This window comes from Somniosus microcephalus, chromosome 9 (genome assembly GCF_052327205.1).
Source record: "Somniosus microcephalus isolate GS21.2 chromosome 9, FLI_Smic_1.0, whole genome shotgun sequence".
Classification (NCBI taxonomy): Eukaryota; Metazoa; Chordata; class Chondrichthyes; order Squaliformes; family Somniosidae; genus Somniosus; species Somniosus microcephalus.
The window spans coordinates 73,217,194-73,233,240 of NC_140995.1; the positions used below are offsets into that span (position 1 = coordinate 73,217,194).

General features: G+C 49.8%; 1 protein-coding gene across 1 annotated transcript in view; it reads left to right on the top strand.

Annotated features, from left to right (window-relative positions):
• LOC147112482 (katanin p60 ATPase-containing subunit A1-like) overlaps window positions 1-16,047 on the top strand; it is a 76,404-nt gene that overhangs the window by 15,198 nt on the left and 45,159 nt on the right. Inside the window, exons 2-4 of the mRNA XM_085996772.1 lie at window positions 5,923-6,096; window positions 9,164-9,321; window positions 12,827-13,016. Of these exons, the coding sequence (XP_085852898.1) occupies window positions 5,923-6,096; window positions 9,164-9,321; window positions 12,827-13,016 (522 nt within the window). The remainder of the gene's footprint in view (window positions 1-5,922; window positions 6,097-9,163; window positions 9,322-12,826; window positions 13,017-16,047) is intronic.

A 16,047-nucleotide genomic window follows, 5' to 3' on the forward strand; every position in this document is an offset into this window, starting at 1 on the left:
CCCCGATCTACTGAGTCCCGCCCTCCTGATCTACTGAGTCCCGCCCTCCCGAACTACCGAGGCCAGGCCCCACCCCGATCGCCCGAGCCCCGCCCCCCGATCGCCCGAGCCCCGCCCCCCGATCGCCCGAGCCCCGCCCCCCGATCGCCCGAGCCCCGCCCCCCGATCGCCCGAGCCCCGCCCCCCGATCGCCCGAGCCCCGCCCCCCGATCGCCCGAGCCCCGCCCCCCGATCGCCCGAGCCCCGCCCCCCGATCGCCCGAGCCCCGCCCCCCGATCGCCCGAGCCCCGCCCCCCGATCGCCCGAGCCCCGCCCCCCGATCGCCCGAGCCCCGCCCCCCGATCGCCCGAGCCCCGCCCCCCGATCGCCCGAGCCCCGCCCCCCGATCGCCCGAGCCCCGCCCCCCGATCGCCCGAGCCCCGCCCCCCGATCGCCCGAGCCCCGCCCCCCGATCGCCCGAGCCCCGCCCCCCGATCGCCCGAGCCCCGCCCCCCGATCGCCCGAGCCCCGCCCCCCGATCGCCCGAGCCCCGCCCCCCGATCGCCCGAGCCCCGCCCCCCGATCGCCCGAGCCCCGCCCCCCGATCGCCCGAGCCCCGCCCCCCGATCGCCCGAGCCCCGCCCCCCGATCGCCCGAGCCCCGCCCCCCGATCGCCCGAGCCCCGCCCCCGATCGCCCGAGCCCCGCCCCCCGATCGCCCGAGCCCCGGCCCCCCCCGATCGCCCGAGCCCCGCCCCCCGATCGCCCGAGCCCCGCCCCGCGATCGCCCGAGCCCCGCCCCGCGATCTCCCGAGCCCCGCCCCGCGATCTCCCGAGCCCCGCCCCCCGATCTCCCGAGCCCCGCCCCCAGATCTCCCGAGCCCCGCCCCCCGATCGCCCGAGCCCCGCCCCCCGATCGCCCGAGCCCCGCCCCCCGATCGCCCGAGCCCCGCCCCCCGATCGCCCGAGCCCCGCCCCCCGATCGCCCGAGCCCCGCCCCCCGATCGCCCGAGCCCCGCCCCCCGATCGCCCGAGCCCCGCCCCGCGATCTCCCGAGCCCCGCCCCGCGATCTCCCGAGCCCCGCCCCCCGATCTCCCTAACCCCCCCCCGATCGCCCGAGCCGCCCCCCCGAGCCCCGTCCCCCCGATCGCCCGAGCCCCGCCCCCCCGATCGCCCGAGCCCCGCCCCCCCGATCGCCCGAGCCCCGCCCCCCCCCCCCCCGAGCACGGCCCCCCCCGAGCCCCGATCGCCCGAGCCCCGCCCCCCCGATCGCCCGAGCCCCGATCGCCCGAGCCCCGCCCCCCCGATCGCCCGAGCCCCGCCCCCCCGATCGCCCGAGCCCCGCCCCCCCGATCGCCCGAGCCCCGCCCCCCCCCGAGCACGGCCCCCCCCGAGCCCCGATCGCCCGAGCCCCGCCCCCCCGATCGCCCGAGCCCCGCCCCCCCGATCGCCCGAGCCCCGCCCCCACGATCGCCCGAGCCCCGCCCCCCCGATCGCCCGAGCCCCGCCCCCCCGACCGCCCGAGCCCCGCCCCCCCGATCGCCCGAGCCCCGCCCCCCCGATCGCCCGAGCCCCGCCCCCCCGATCGCCCGAGCCCCGCCCCCCCCCGAGCACGGCCCCCCCCGATCGCCCGAGCCCCGCCCCCCCGATCGCCCGAGCCCCGCCCCCCCGATCGCCCGAGCCCCGCCCCCCCGATCGCCCGAGCCCCGCCCCCCCGATCGCCCGAGCCCCGCCCCCCCGATCGCCCGAGCCCCGCCCCCCCGATCGCCCGAGCCCCGCCCCCCCGATCGCCCGAGCCCCGCCCCCCCGATCGCCCGAGCCCCGCCCCCCCGATCGCCCGAGCCCCGCCCCCCCGATCGCCCGAGCCCCGCCCCCCCGATCGCCCGAGCCCCGCCCCCCCGATCGCCCGAGCCCCGCCCCCCCGATCGCCCGAGCCCCGCCCCCCCGATCGCCCGAGCCCCGCCCCCCCGAGCCCCGCCCCCCCGACCGCCCGAGCCCCGCCCCCCGACCGCCCGAGCCCCGCCCCCCCGACCGCCCGAGCCCCGCCCCCCCGACCGCCCGAGCCCCGCCCGCCCGAGCCCCGCCCCCCGATCGCCCGAGCCCCCGCCCCCCGATCTCCCGAGCCCCTCCCCCGATCGCCCGAGCCCCTCCCCCGATCTCCCGAGCCCCTCCCCCGATCTCCCGAGCCCCTCCCCCGATCTCCCGAGCCCCTCCCCCGATCTCCCGAGCCCCTCCCCCGATCTCCCGAGCCCCTCCCCCGATCTCCCGAGCCCCTCCCCCGATCTCCCGAGCCGATCTCCCGAGCCCCTCCCCCGATCTCCCGAGCCCCGCCCCGATCTCCCGAGCCCCGCCCCCGATCTCCCGAGCCCCGTCTCCCGAGCCCCGCCCCCGATCTCCCGAGCCCCGCCCCCTTCTCCCGAGCCCCGCCCCCCTTCTCCCGCGCCCCGCCCCCTTCTCCCGAGCCCCGCCCCCCTTCTCCCGCGCCCCGCCCCCCCTTCTCCCGAGCCCCGTTCTCCCGAGCCCCGCCCCCCCTTCTCCCGAGCCCCGCCCTCCCGAGCCCCGCCCCCCCTTCTCCCGAGCCCCGCCCCCGGTTCTCCCGAGGATCTCCCGAGCCCCGCCCTCCCGAGCCCTTCTCCCGAGCCCCGCCTCCCGAGCCCCGCCCCCGATCTCCCGAGCCCCGCCCCCCCAAGGTTCTTCCCCGATCTCCCGAGCCCCGCCCCCGATCTCCCGAGCCCCTCCAGCCTTCACAAAGATGGCGGCGATCGGGGGCCGCTTGTTGACTGGGGCCGGGAGGTGCCTAGCTCGGGCGTGGGTGCGGAGGAGAGGCCGAGGCTTCGAGGTCTACAAAAACGGTGAAAGGTAGGAAAATTATAGAGGTTAGAGAAAAGATGTACAAATTAATTCACTTTTTTTAAAAACAATTTGTGTTTTAAAAGCAACTTTTTTTTGCTGGAAATGTATATTTGAAAAGAAAGACGCAGAAAGCGGGAAAAAGAATGGAAGCAAGATGGCGGCTACTCGCCTCGGTTCAGAACGATAAGGCCCGCCCACACACGCACCGATTGGTCGACTGTCAGGTCACCAAAGCGTAGGATTGGTCAATCGTCCCGTCACTCGACTGTAGGAGGGCCCGCCCGCACGCGCCAGGAACCCGGCGTACGATTGGTCGACCTCGACGTCACTCTATTGCTAATGAGCGGATAATGAGATGCTAATGAGCGGAATTTTGAACGTTTTTTGGATACCGCGGGCGCAATTTTTGTCCGGCCGAAACGTAAATACGCTTAGGGCGGTTCTGGAATCGTCAGCTTTCTTTCGACGTAACACACGCTCTAACTTTCGAGTTTATTCAATACAGACAGACAGACGGAATGACAGACAGACAGATGTATCCTTTTATATATATATATATATATATATATAGATATAGTAGTAGATAGATATATTAGAAGCTGTAGATAGATAGATAGATTAGAATAGATTAGATAGATATATATATAAAAGTTATAGAGCGTACCTACACGTGCGTTACATCAGAAGAAAGCTTACGATTCCAGAACGGTCATAAGCGTATTTACGTTTCGGCCGGACAAAAATTGCACCCGCGGTATCCAAAAAACGTTTAAAATTCCGCTCATTGTCCGCTCATTAGCATCGAGTGACGTCGAGGTCGACCAATCGTACGGTCGAGCGACCCGACGGTCGACCAATCGCTGCATCGCGGGGGTGGGTTCGTCGCGCGTGCGGGCCCTCCTAGAGTCGAGTGACAGGACGATTGACCAATCCTACGCTGCGGTGACATGACGGTTGACCAATCGGTGCATGTGTGGGCGGGCCTTATCGTTCTGAACAGAGGTGAGTGGCCGCCATCTTGATTCCAAACTGTTCATTTCTTTTTCCTCACTTTCTGCATGTTTCTTTTCAAATCTACATTTCCAGCAAAAAAAAAAGTTGCTTTTAAAACACATTGTTTTTAAAAAAAAAGTTAATTAATTTGTAAATCTTTTCTCTAACCTCTATAATTTTCCTACCTTTCACTGTTTTTCCAGGCCCTAGGCTTCTCCAACTGCCAGCAGTGCAACTCTAGTCCCAGGCTCCCGGCCTAGACAGAGACAAACACTGGCAGAGGGGAGAGGGTGTACTGCCTCAGCTCCATTCCCGGGGTCAGTAGGTGGGGAGGCTTCATAAGCAACTGGGGTAGGTCGCCCCTTTCTTGGCCCCCCGCCCCCCCTCTCTCCTTCCTCTCTGTCTGTGTCTGTCTGTCTCTCTCTCTCTTCCCCCCCCCCCCCCCCCCCCTGGTTGCGCGCTCTCTTCCAACAACAACACGCCCCTGAAAAAGCCTCGTATCTTTATATTTTAGCTATGAGGAAAGATTGGATAGGCTGGGCTTGTTTTGTTTGGAACAGAGGAGGCTGAGGGGAGATTTAATTGAGGTGTATACAATTATGAGGGGCCTAGATAGAGTGGATAGGAAGGACCTATTTCCCTTAGCAGAGAGGTCACGAACCAGGGGGCATAGATTTAAAGTAATTGGCAGAAGGATTAAAGAGGAGTTGAGAAGAACTTTTTTCACCTGAGTGGTGGAGTCTGGAACTCACTGCCTGAAAGGGTGGTAGATGCAGAAACCCTCATCACATTTCCAAAGTACTTGGATATGCACTTGAAGTACCGTAACCTACAAGGCTACAGACTGTAAAGTGGGATTAGGCTGGATAGCTCTTTTCCGTCCGGCACAGACACGAAGGGCTGAATGACCTCCTTCTGTGCCGTAAATTTCTATAATTTATCTTCTATTTATGACAACTTATTGAGTACAACAAGAAAAGAGCATGTGTGATAATCGCATAGCGACGGTAGGAAACTTGTGGGAGAGGAGATAGAGGGAAGAAAAGGATAACAAAAAGAGTATAATGATTTGTACGCAAATAGAGATGGAGACAGCACAATGAAAGAAACTGACGATCATAAAGAGAAAATGAATGAAACAAAGAAAGAGAGAAGGATACAAAATTAGAGTGGGAAACTTGCAGGGAAACTGTTACTGAAAGAAGGACTTGCATGAATATAATGCCATTCTGCATCAAAACTTTGCAATGTTTCACTTAAGTGAATTAGTTTGAAGAACCATTGGCCCAGAAATTCGGGTCGGGGGCTTTCCGCGGGTGTAAGCCCCCGACCTGCACTTAGCTTGCGCGCCGGCAGTTGAGCTGTAGGGCCCCGTGGAATTCCGCTCCGGGGCCTGGTCCAGTTGCCGGCACGCTGTGCTTGCGTGTCCCAGGGGCGTAGTTAGTGCGATGCGTCCCCTGGGATCACGTGAGCCATAGGCAGCCAATCGGAGGAGGGAGAAGCCCATTCATAAGATTGACAGGTAGACCTGTCAAAACTTAAAAATACTACGGGCCCCAAAATAGCAGTAAACCTTCAAATAAATTTTTTTTTAAATCACACTTTTAAAAAAATAAACTATAAATTACATTAAATAACTTTCAAAAATTTAATTTTATATTCTAACGGGGCTAAAAATAAACTTACCTTGCTTTAAAGTATTTATAAAAATAGTAAACCTGTGGAAAAAATGTTTTAATTTTAATTAATTGACCACTTACCTTGCAAAAAGCAGGCCTTACGCTTGCTTTTTAAATGTGTAAATCCTGCAGGCTTACCCTCCCGGGAAAACCTGTATTAAAAAAAAAGCCTAAGTTCAAAGCGCACGCGCAGCCTCTCCTGCGTGCACGTTCGACCTCTGAACCCCTTCGTTCAGAGGATCGGAAGTGCCGGTTTCCCGCGCATGCAGGAAACCGGCACTTCCATCGGGCCTACGGGTGAGTACCCAGCGCGTACTCACCCGTGGAGACCCGAATTTCTGGGCCAATAGTTTTAGACCCACAAATAGCGAGAGGTTATCCTTCCTGAAGTTTTAAACACTCATGTTTGTTCTTCTAGAATGCAATGAAAATGAGCCTTCTTGAGATCAGTGAGAATGTGAAGTTGGGCAGAGAATATGCTTTATTGGGCAATTACGACTCTGCATTAGTGTACTACCAAGGAGTAATTGAACAGATTCAAAAGTACTTATCCTCTGTCAGAGATCCTTCATACAAGCAGAAATGGAATCAGGTAAGAAACTTGCTCTACTTTTTTCATGTTTCTGTTGCCTGTTGCACTGCTGGATTTATGGTGCACTGGCCTGTCTGCTGTATGTAAACATTTCAGATTATGTGCTCAGATTTTATATGTCTCAGTTGGAAGTGAGTAATATTTGACAGCAACAGTGTAAAACCAATTGCATAACAGGCGCTATTCCATCTCCCCAGGGGAAACAGTTTTTGCATTAAAATTTAAGCTGATCTTAATGAACATGCGCATTGGTAATCACCTGTGATTTTAAATATTACAGCTGATCTACCATGTCAATGCTCATGGACAAAATTGCCTCCATCTTCCTGTTACTGTGTTATTGCTTGTCTTGCATTCCCTACAGGCAGGAAGAATTAATTATTTACATTACAATTATAGGTAATTATTTGATTCTTCTATCTGTTCAGAGCTGCCACAGTTACCACATTTAGGTGCATGACGTGTATTTGACATGCATTTAATTACACTTGTAACTATATGTCTCCACTACAGGAAGGGTAGTGGAGGGAAAACTCTGCAGTCATTTAAAAGGCAGTTTCATGCTGTGAAAGGTTTCTATGGAAAAATTAAGTAAATAGGCCAAATGGTGTGACTCATGTACTTGCCTTTGTGGCTCTTTATCTCTGTCACAAATCACACAGGACCGTGACTCCACATTAATGGAACCTTTCTTCATCTCAGCTGCTTGTAAATGTAACTTTCCAGGCAACATGTTGGTCAGGGAGCGGTTCATCTATTCTCTTTGACTCCCAGATTCTGGGTCACCCTTCAGGCCATCTGTTGCTGAGTCTGAGCTGGCTAGAGGAGGTGGGGCTACTAACAAAAAAATCCCAGTTCTGTGATCAGCAAACACTGTCAGTCATATTAAAGATAAATAGGATGTTTTCATTTTCTGAATAAACAAATAGGTAATCAAAGTCTTTGTTTGTAACCTGATGAGCTTTCAAAACTCAATTTGTTTGGGGGAACTCTTCTACTTTCGCATTCTTACACACACACTCTTTCTCTCCCCACCCTCTCGGGGCCCTGCCCCTTCCACCCACCCATGTTATCCATCTAAACCACAAAATAAGCTGTTGATAAAACATTAAGCTGTACCTGAAGAAAAATTAATTCTGCAGATTTTCAAATCATTTGGAAAACCAGAAGTCCTTTACGGAATGCTTTCAGTTCCACTGATAAGTTCTGTAATATTCTGCACACTACACATGCTTGGACTGTACCATTCTGGGAATTGAAGTCAGAAGTTTCAGTTGGTAATGCCCTTCAGCTGATCAGCTGTGGGATGATTATCAACCCCAACTCCAGGCTTTGGGTAGAGGCGAGTGCCTCTGAACAAAGACAGAAATGAAGGTAGCCAAAAATGTTTTTTTTTAAACTCTATAGGTTTGTTTAACAGGATTATCTTGGAAAAATTTAGCTTTTTAATGTCTTTATAATGTTACAAATCTTACTTTGGACTTTAGAAGTTTATGGTAGTGAAGAAAAGAATGACTGGTGTTTAGTGTTGTGCTTTCACTGATGTCAATAAACTCCAGAATTCTACCCGGCTATTCTTGTAAGTTTAATAAAAAGAAAGAACGTGCATTTATCCAGTGTTTTATTATGGCTCTCAGGACTTTCCTAAATGTTTTACATCCAATTAATTACTTTTCAAAGTACAGTTGGTGTTAAACATGGCAGCAATGTCCCTCAATCAGCAAATACATAAGAACATAAGACGTAGGAGCAGGAGTAGGTCATTTGGCCCCTCGAGCCTGCTCTGCCATTCAATAAGATCATGGCTGATCTGATCTTGGCCTCAACTCCACTTCCCTGCCTGCTCCCCATAACCCTCGACTCCCTTACCTTTCAAAAATCTGTCTATCTCCACCTTAAATATATTCAATGACCCAGCCTCCATAGCTCTCTGGGGAAGAGAATTCCAAAGATTCACAACCCTCAGAGAAGAAATTCCTCCTCCTTTCCGTTTTAAATGGGCGCCCCCTTATTCTGAGATTATGCTCCCTACTTCTAGATTCCCCCACGAGGGGAAACATCTTCTCTGCATCTACCCTGTCAAGCCCCTTCAGAATCTTATGTTTCAATAAGATCCCCTCTCATTCTTAACTCCAATGAGTATAGGCTCAACCTTTCTTCATAAGACAACCCCTTCATCTCCAGAATCAACCTCGTGAACCTTCTCTGAACTGCCTCCAATGCAAGTATATCCTTCCTTTTAAATAAGGAGACCAAAACTGTATGCAGTACTCCAGGTGTGGTCTCACCAGTTGTAACCGGACTTCCCTACTTTTATACCTTTGCAATAAAGCCCAACATTCCATTTGCCTTCCTAATTACTTGCTGTACCTGCATGCTAACTTTTTGCAATAAATGACCAGTTAAATCAGCTTTTGATTGTGGTTGAGGTTGGAATGTTGGCCAGGACAGCAGGAGAACTCCCTGATCTGTATATGATTAATATAAATCCAAACTCCTTAACTAAATGTGTTAGTAGTTGGTAGCACCTTCACCTCTGAGTCAGAAGGTTGTGGGTTCAAGTCCCAGAGACTTGAGCACAAAAATCTAGGCTGACACTCCAGTGCCATACTGAGGGAGTGCTGCACTGTCGGAGGGTCAGTACTGAGGGAGTGCTGCACTGTCGGAGGGTCAGTACTGAGGGAGTGCTGCACTGTCGGAGGTGCTATCTTTTGGATGAGACGTTAAACCGAGGCCCCGTCTGCTCTCTGATTGACGTAAAAGATCCCATGGCACTATTTTGAAGAAGAGCACGGGAGTTATCACTGGTTTCCTAGCCAGTATTTATCCCTCAATCAACATCACTAAAAGAGATTATCTGGTCATTATCACATTGATGTTTGTGGGAGCTTGCTGTGTGCAAATTAGCTGCCACGTTTCCTAGATTATAACAGTGACTACACTTCAAAAAGTACTTCATTGGCTGTAAAGCGCTTTGGAACGTCTGGTGGTCATGAAAGGTGCTGTATAAATGCAAGTCTGTCTTTTCTTTGAATCACAGCCTTCTATTTGCTACGTATCCCAACAGGTATGGCAAGAGATAACTGAAGAATGTCAGCATGTCAAAGAGATTATGGCAACATTGGATGGCTTTAAACATGACAGTTCTCCCTTGCAGGCTGTACGGCATGAAGGACCAGCACACGATTTAGAAGTCTGGTCATTGCCTGTGCCTGTAGAACGCAAGTAAGTACTATCTTCTGTGTACTGTGTTCTACAAACTTGGGTTGAAGGATCTTTGCAATTTACATTTTGTGGGCTGCAAAGTGTGGTTTGAGATAGCAATTATTTGATTAGGAATTACTAGACGAAGATAGACCAAAATCCATCTAGTTTTTCTACCATCCTGGTATTCGCATAATACAACACTAATGGAGTTGTTGACTGCAGAGAAATGAGATTTATACAATTTCAAATACAAATTACATAATTCTAGAGTAAATGCTAAACTTACCTATAAAGTTAGCCATTATATGTTAAGAATGCCGCTCTCATTAGGGTCGGGGGCTTGCATTCTGCTCTGTTCCCAGAGTTTTAATCTTCAGCTGGGATGGGCAATTGCAACTCTTGTGTTTATAGTTATAAATCTGTGTTGAGAGAAAAGTACATTATGGATGTTGTAGTCTTCACCCATCTCCTGTGAATTACAAACTCTTAAGTGCACCGTGGTCATCCACATTACATGACAACCAGACAGAAAATTTGCAATGCCAATTTTCAGCAAATAATGACCCAACAACAAATCCCACCAGCGTGCACCATTTGTATATATGACTTTGTATTTGTATATTTGTACAGATGACATGAAAATTGGTGGGGTGGTAAATTGCGAGGAGGAAAGCCTCAGGCTACAGGACGATATAAACGGGTTGGTCAGATGGGCGGAAAAGTGGCAAATGGAATTTAACCCTGAAAAGTGCGAGGTGATGCATTTTGGACGGACAAATAAGGCAAGGGAATACACAATGAGTGGTAGGAACCTAGGAAGTACAGAGGGTCAGAGGGACCTTGGTGTACATGTACATAGATCCCCGAAGGCAGCGGAACAGGTAGATAAGGTGGTTAAAAAGGCATATGGGATACTTGCCTTCATTAGCCGAGGCATAGAATATAAGAGCAGGGAGGTTATGATGGAGCTGTACAAAACGCTGGTAAGGCCACAGCTGGAGTACTGTGTGCAGTTCTGGTCGCCTCACTATAGGAAGGATGTGATTGCTTTGGAGAGGGTGCAGAGAAGATTCATCAGGGTGTTACCTGGGATGGAGCGCCTCAGCTATGAAGAAAGACTAAACAGGCTGGGGTTGTTTTCCTTGGAGCAAAGAAGGCTGAGGGGGGACCTGATTGAGGTGTACAAAATGATGAGGGGCATAGATAGGGTAGATAAAGAGGAACTTTTCCCCTTAGTAGGGGGGTCAATAACAAGGGGGCATAGATTCAAGGTAAGGGGCAGGAGGTTTAGAGGGGATTTGAGGAGGAACTTTTTCACCCAGAGGGTGGTTGGAGCCTGGAACTCACTGCCTGAAAGGGTGGTAGAGGCAGGAACCCTCACAACATTCAAGAAGCATTTGGATGAGCACTTGAAATGCCATTGCATACAAGGCTATGGACCAAATGCTGGAAAATGGGATTAGATTGGACAGGGCTTGATGGACGGCGCAGACACGATGGGCCGAAGGGCCTCTTTCTGTGCTGTATAACTCTATGACTTGGCAGTTTCTGTCAAAGGTATCATATGAAATCCCAATTTAAAGAGTTTTTGAACCTCTACGGCAAGAGTGTTGGGTAGTTTATCCTATAGGGCTGCATTAAACGGGGCTTTTGCCTTCAGAGTCAACCCTGTAACATAGAACGGGCATTAGATATCCACATTATTAAAACTGCTCTAAAATTGGGCATTTGTTCTTTGAAGAATGCAAGGCATTTTCACATGGATGTGTTATTACATGTTCCTGAGGGGAAATGAAGGTACTTGCACTGAGTGGACAAGTGTGAAGTGGCAGACTTCAAGCAGAAAGATACAATGCATCCCAGGCTGTTGAGAGGCATGGGAGGAAATAACGAAATAATTTTCCAATCCTCTCTGGCTACAGGCATGGTGCAAGAGGACTGCTAACGTTGTGCCATTGTTTAAAAAGAGGGAAAGGAATAAACCTAACCTCGGTGGTGGGAAAATTACTGGAAAAATTCTGAGGGACAGTATTAATCGTCACTCAAAGGCATGGATTAATCAAGCACAGTCAGCATGGATTTGTTACGGGAAGGTCATGCCTGACTAACTTGATTGAATATTTTGAGGGGGGTCGATGAGGGTAGTGTATTTGATGTAGTCTACATGGATTTTAGCAAGGCCTTTGACAAGGTCCCCATGGCAGGTTGGTCAAAAAAGTAAAGCCCAAGGGAAAGTGGCAAATTGGATCCAAAATTGGCTCAGTGGCAGGAAGCAAAAGGTAATGGTCGACCAGTGTTTTTGTGACTGGAAGGCTGTTTCCAGTGGGGTTCCACAGGGCTCAGTACGAAGTCCCTTGCTTTTTGTGGTATATATCAATGATTTAGACTTCAGTGCAGGGGGCATGATTAAGAAGTTTGCAGATGATACAAAAATTGGCTATGTGGTTGATAGAGACGAAGATAGCTGTAGTCTGCAGGAAGATGTCAATAGACTGGTCAGGTGGGCAGAAAAGTGGCAAATGGAATTCAATCTGGAGAAGTGTGAGGTAATGCATTTGGGGAGGGCTAATAAGGCAAGGGAATACACAATAAATGGCAGGATATTGAAGTGTAGAGGAACAGAGGGACCTTAGAGTGCATGTCCACAGATCCTTGAAGGTACAGGACAAATAGATAAGGTGGTTAAGAGGGAATACAGGATACTTTCCTTTATTACCTGAGGCATAGAATATAAGAGCAGGGAGGTTATGCAAGAACTGTATAAAACACTAGTTAGGCCACAGTTAGAGTACCGTGTACAGGTCTGGTCACCACATTACAGGAAAGATGTGATTGCACTAGAGAGAGTACAGAGGAGATTTACCAGGATGTTAGCAGGACTGGAGAATTTTAGCTATGAGGAAAGATTGGATAGACTGGGGTTGTTTTCTTTGGAACAGAAGCGGCTGAGGGGAGGTTTAATTGAGGTGTGTGCAATTATGAGGGGCATAGATAGAGTGGATAGGAAGGACCTATTTCCCTTAGCAGAGAGGTCAATAACCAGGGATATAGATTTAAATTAATTGGTAGAAGGATTAGAGGGGAGTTGAGGAGAACTTTTTTCACCAAGAGGGCGGTGGGGTCTGGAACCCACTGACTGAAAGGGTGGTAGAGGCAAAAACCCTCATCGCATTTAAGAAGTACTTGGATATGCACTTGAAATGCCGTAACCTACAGGGCTACAGACCTAGAGCTGGAAAGTGGGATTAGGCTGGATAGCTCTTTTTTGACTGGTGCAGACATGATGGGCCGAATGGCCTCCTTCTGTGTTGTAAATTTCTATGATGAAACCTTTGGCTTGAATCAGAAGTTTTATCAGTATGTTTTGAAATGTGCTAATTTGAACATTCTTCAAGGAACTAGTATCCAGCTTTTGTAGCTGGGGGATATACATTGTTCTGGGCAATTAGATGTAGTTAACCATGTGTAAAGAACTTTGGCTGACTTAGTCTAACCAGACTGATTTATATTCCCCTGAATATAGACCGTCTCCACATCCGAGAAAACGACAGTCCACTCCTTGCAATGACCTTAGAGCTCCTCAGAAAGACCGTCTCGGAGCTCCACCTAGAGGTTCTGCCCGTCCAGTAGCCAGAATAGGAAACAGTGACAGAGTCAGAGCAAGCAAAGGAAAGGAAAAGAAAGAAATTCAAAACAAAGGAAAGGAGGACAAGGTAGGTTTTATTGCATTAAAATAAATAAGTAATTCTACAGGGTGGTGAAATACTAGAAATAAATTGTAGTGACCAAGAAAGTTTTGAATCCTTTAGATATTTCTAAACATTGAGTGAAGATTTCTGTCAGAGGTGTTTGCTGTCGAAGTAACAAGTGTTGTACCCTGATTGTCCTTAACATTCTATACCTTCCCACTGCTTTTAGTAGAGAAATTTGATTATACTTGTCTAATAAACTTACAGGGGGTGCTAGTGACTTATGGAAATCAAATGGTCCCAGGTACATGACCTACAAAAGCAAGTAATGTTATGTTACTATTTATAACAAACCATCAGTCCCTGACGCACACTTTCTATTTAGTTATGCAGTGTTTGATTAAGATTATAAAGTAAAGTAAGAAGGATAGAACTTGGAATACTTTTGAAGTGCAGTCACTGTTCCGTGAGTAAAAACGGCAGCCAACTTACACATGGCAAGATCAGACAAACCGCTGTGAGTTGAATGACCAGTTAATCTGTTCTTGGTGGTGTTAGTTGAGCGAGGAATGCTGGCAAGGAGAAGTTCCGTTCTACTTCAAGTAGTGTCATGGGATCACTTACCTCCTCCTAAATGATGTGCTCAAGTCCTGTAGTAGGGCTTAAATCCACTTTGTTCTGACTGAGGCAGGAGTGCTGCCAAGTGAGTTAAGCTGACATTTTTAGCAGTTTAATATCTGAGATTGGCTTATTGCTATTTTCTGGTGATAAGTATGTAACCCATTATAATGCACTTAGTCTTTCTGTATTTTCTGAAACTTGGATCCCTATACACTTTTATGTTTTTAAAACAAAACATGCAAGTGTTTCTATAATTTTTCACTCTGATAGCAATATTGCTGATGTTTCTATAATAACACGCAAGGTTAGTTTCCTTAATTTCTGATGCCAGATTCACCAGTGGAAACACTCTAGTACCAAACATTTTTCACAGATTAAAATGGGAGAGTAAATGACCTCATTATAGAAGTTATATATTATATAAAGTGATGAATAGTTGATATCGGGCCTGCATGGCAGCTCCCTGCAGAGAAGGATAGAAATGTAGACTTTCAGAATTATTAGGTAAATTTGTAAGTGAAACACGCTATGCACCTATCATGGATGTCCTATGCCATAAAAAAGTAAAGAAAGACTTGCATTTCCCTAACACCTTTCATGATGTCCCAAAGCGCTTCACAGCCAATGAAGTACTTTTGAAGTGTATTCACTGTTGTAATGTAGAAAACACGGCAGCCAAATTGCACACAGCAAAATCCCACAAACAGCAATGTGATAATGATCAGATAATCTGTTTGTGATGTTGATTGAGGGATAAATATGGGCCAGGACACGGTGGATAACTCCCTGCTCTTCTTTGAAATAGTGCCATGGTGTAGGAATGTCTAGTTCCTATCCAAAAGACTAAGGTCCACTCAGGCGATCAAATAACGAGGTTTAATGAAAAGTAACAGATAACGACAGGAGAACATCGAATATAGGTCTAGTCAGTTCGGAGGCTCCACGAGGACTGCTCGGGCGGTCCGTGGCTGACGTCATCACGTTTTTCCCGCCGTGGGGGATCACGTGATGAATGGCGTGACGTCATCGCGTTTACCCGTGCTATTAAAGTGATCGCGCTCTGTACATGTAAACAGTGAAAACAAAGATACAGACTCAGGCTGTAGCCAACATATTATTAAAGGGAATTATATACAATTGACTGGAGTCCCTTAGTGGCTCCGCCACAATGGGATCTTTTACGTCCACTGAGAGAGCAGACGGGGCCTCAGTTTAAGCTCTCATCTGAAGACGGCACCTCTGACAGTGCAGCACTCCCTCAGTACTGCACTGGAGTGTCAGCCTAAATTTTTGTGCTCAAGTCTCTGGAGTGGGACTTGAACACACAACTTTCTGACTCGGAGTGCTACCAACTGAGCCATGGTTGACGCACAAAGGTTACTTGGAATATAATCCAGACACCATCTAAACTTCTAATGGAATCCGCTTTCTTTTGTTTTTATGAAAACTTTGATAGAATATATTCCAGTCACTTAGGTTAAGTGTTTGCACTAGATTTTTACCAATGGATTTTTCAGTTGGATGTCGCAACAGTAAAGGAATTTAGCAGAGCTTATGAAGTTTAAGAAATTATCAAATATGTTAATCTGAATTATTATAGATTAAACCGATGATGCCTCTGAAGTGAGCAAAAAAATTTGATGGTTCTGGAAATGACCGAGATTTAGTGGAAGCTTTGGAGAGAGATATAATATCACAAAACCCAAATGTTCAATGGTGAGTAAAATATGGTGTCTATGTTGGAACTGTCTGCATATACCAATTCTGATTTGAAATAATGCAATCTATATATATAAACAAGTCGATCTGTCTGTCTGTCCTCACGTGTGCGTCTGTCCGGCTATGCGCTCGAAAGTTATAGAGCGTACCTACGCGTGCGTTACGTCGAAAGAAAGCTTACCGTCCGAACGGTCGTAAGCGTATTTACGTTTCGGCCGGACAAAAATCGTGCCGCGTATCAGAAAAACGTTCAACATTCCGCTCATTAGCATCTCATTATCCGCTCATTAGCGACTGGTCGACCTCGAGGTCACTCTATCGTACGCCGGGTTGCTGGCGCGTGCGCCGGGCCCTCCTACGGTCGAGTGACGGGACGATTGACCAATCCTACGCTTTGGTGACCTGACGGCCGACAATCGGTGTGTGTGTGGGCGGGCCTTATCGTTCTGAACCGAGGTGAGTAGCCGCCATCTTGCTTCCATTCTTTTTCCTGCTTTCTGCGTCTTTCTTTTCAAATATACATTTCCAGCAAAATAAAATTGCTTTTATTAAATTGTTTTTTAAAAAACTTCATTCATTTGTAATATTTCTCTAACCTGAAGATTCTTTTTCCTACCTTGCCGTTTTTGTTAGGCCTCAAAGCCTGGGCCTTTCTTGTCCAGCCAGGCCCGAGCTAGGTAATTGTCCCACGGCTTCTGCTAAGCTCCTCACGCCC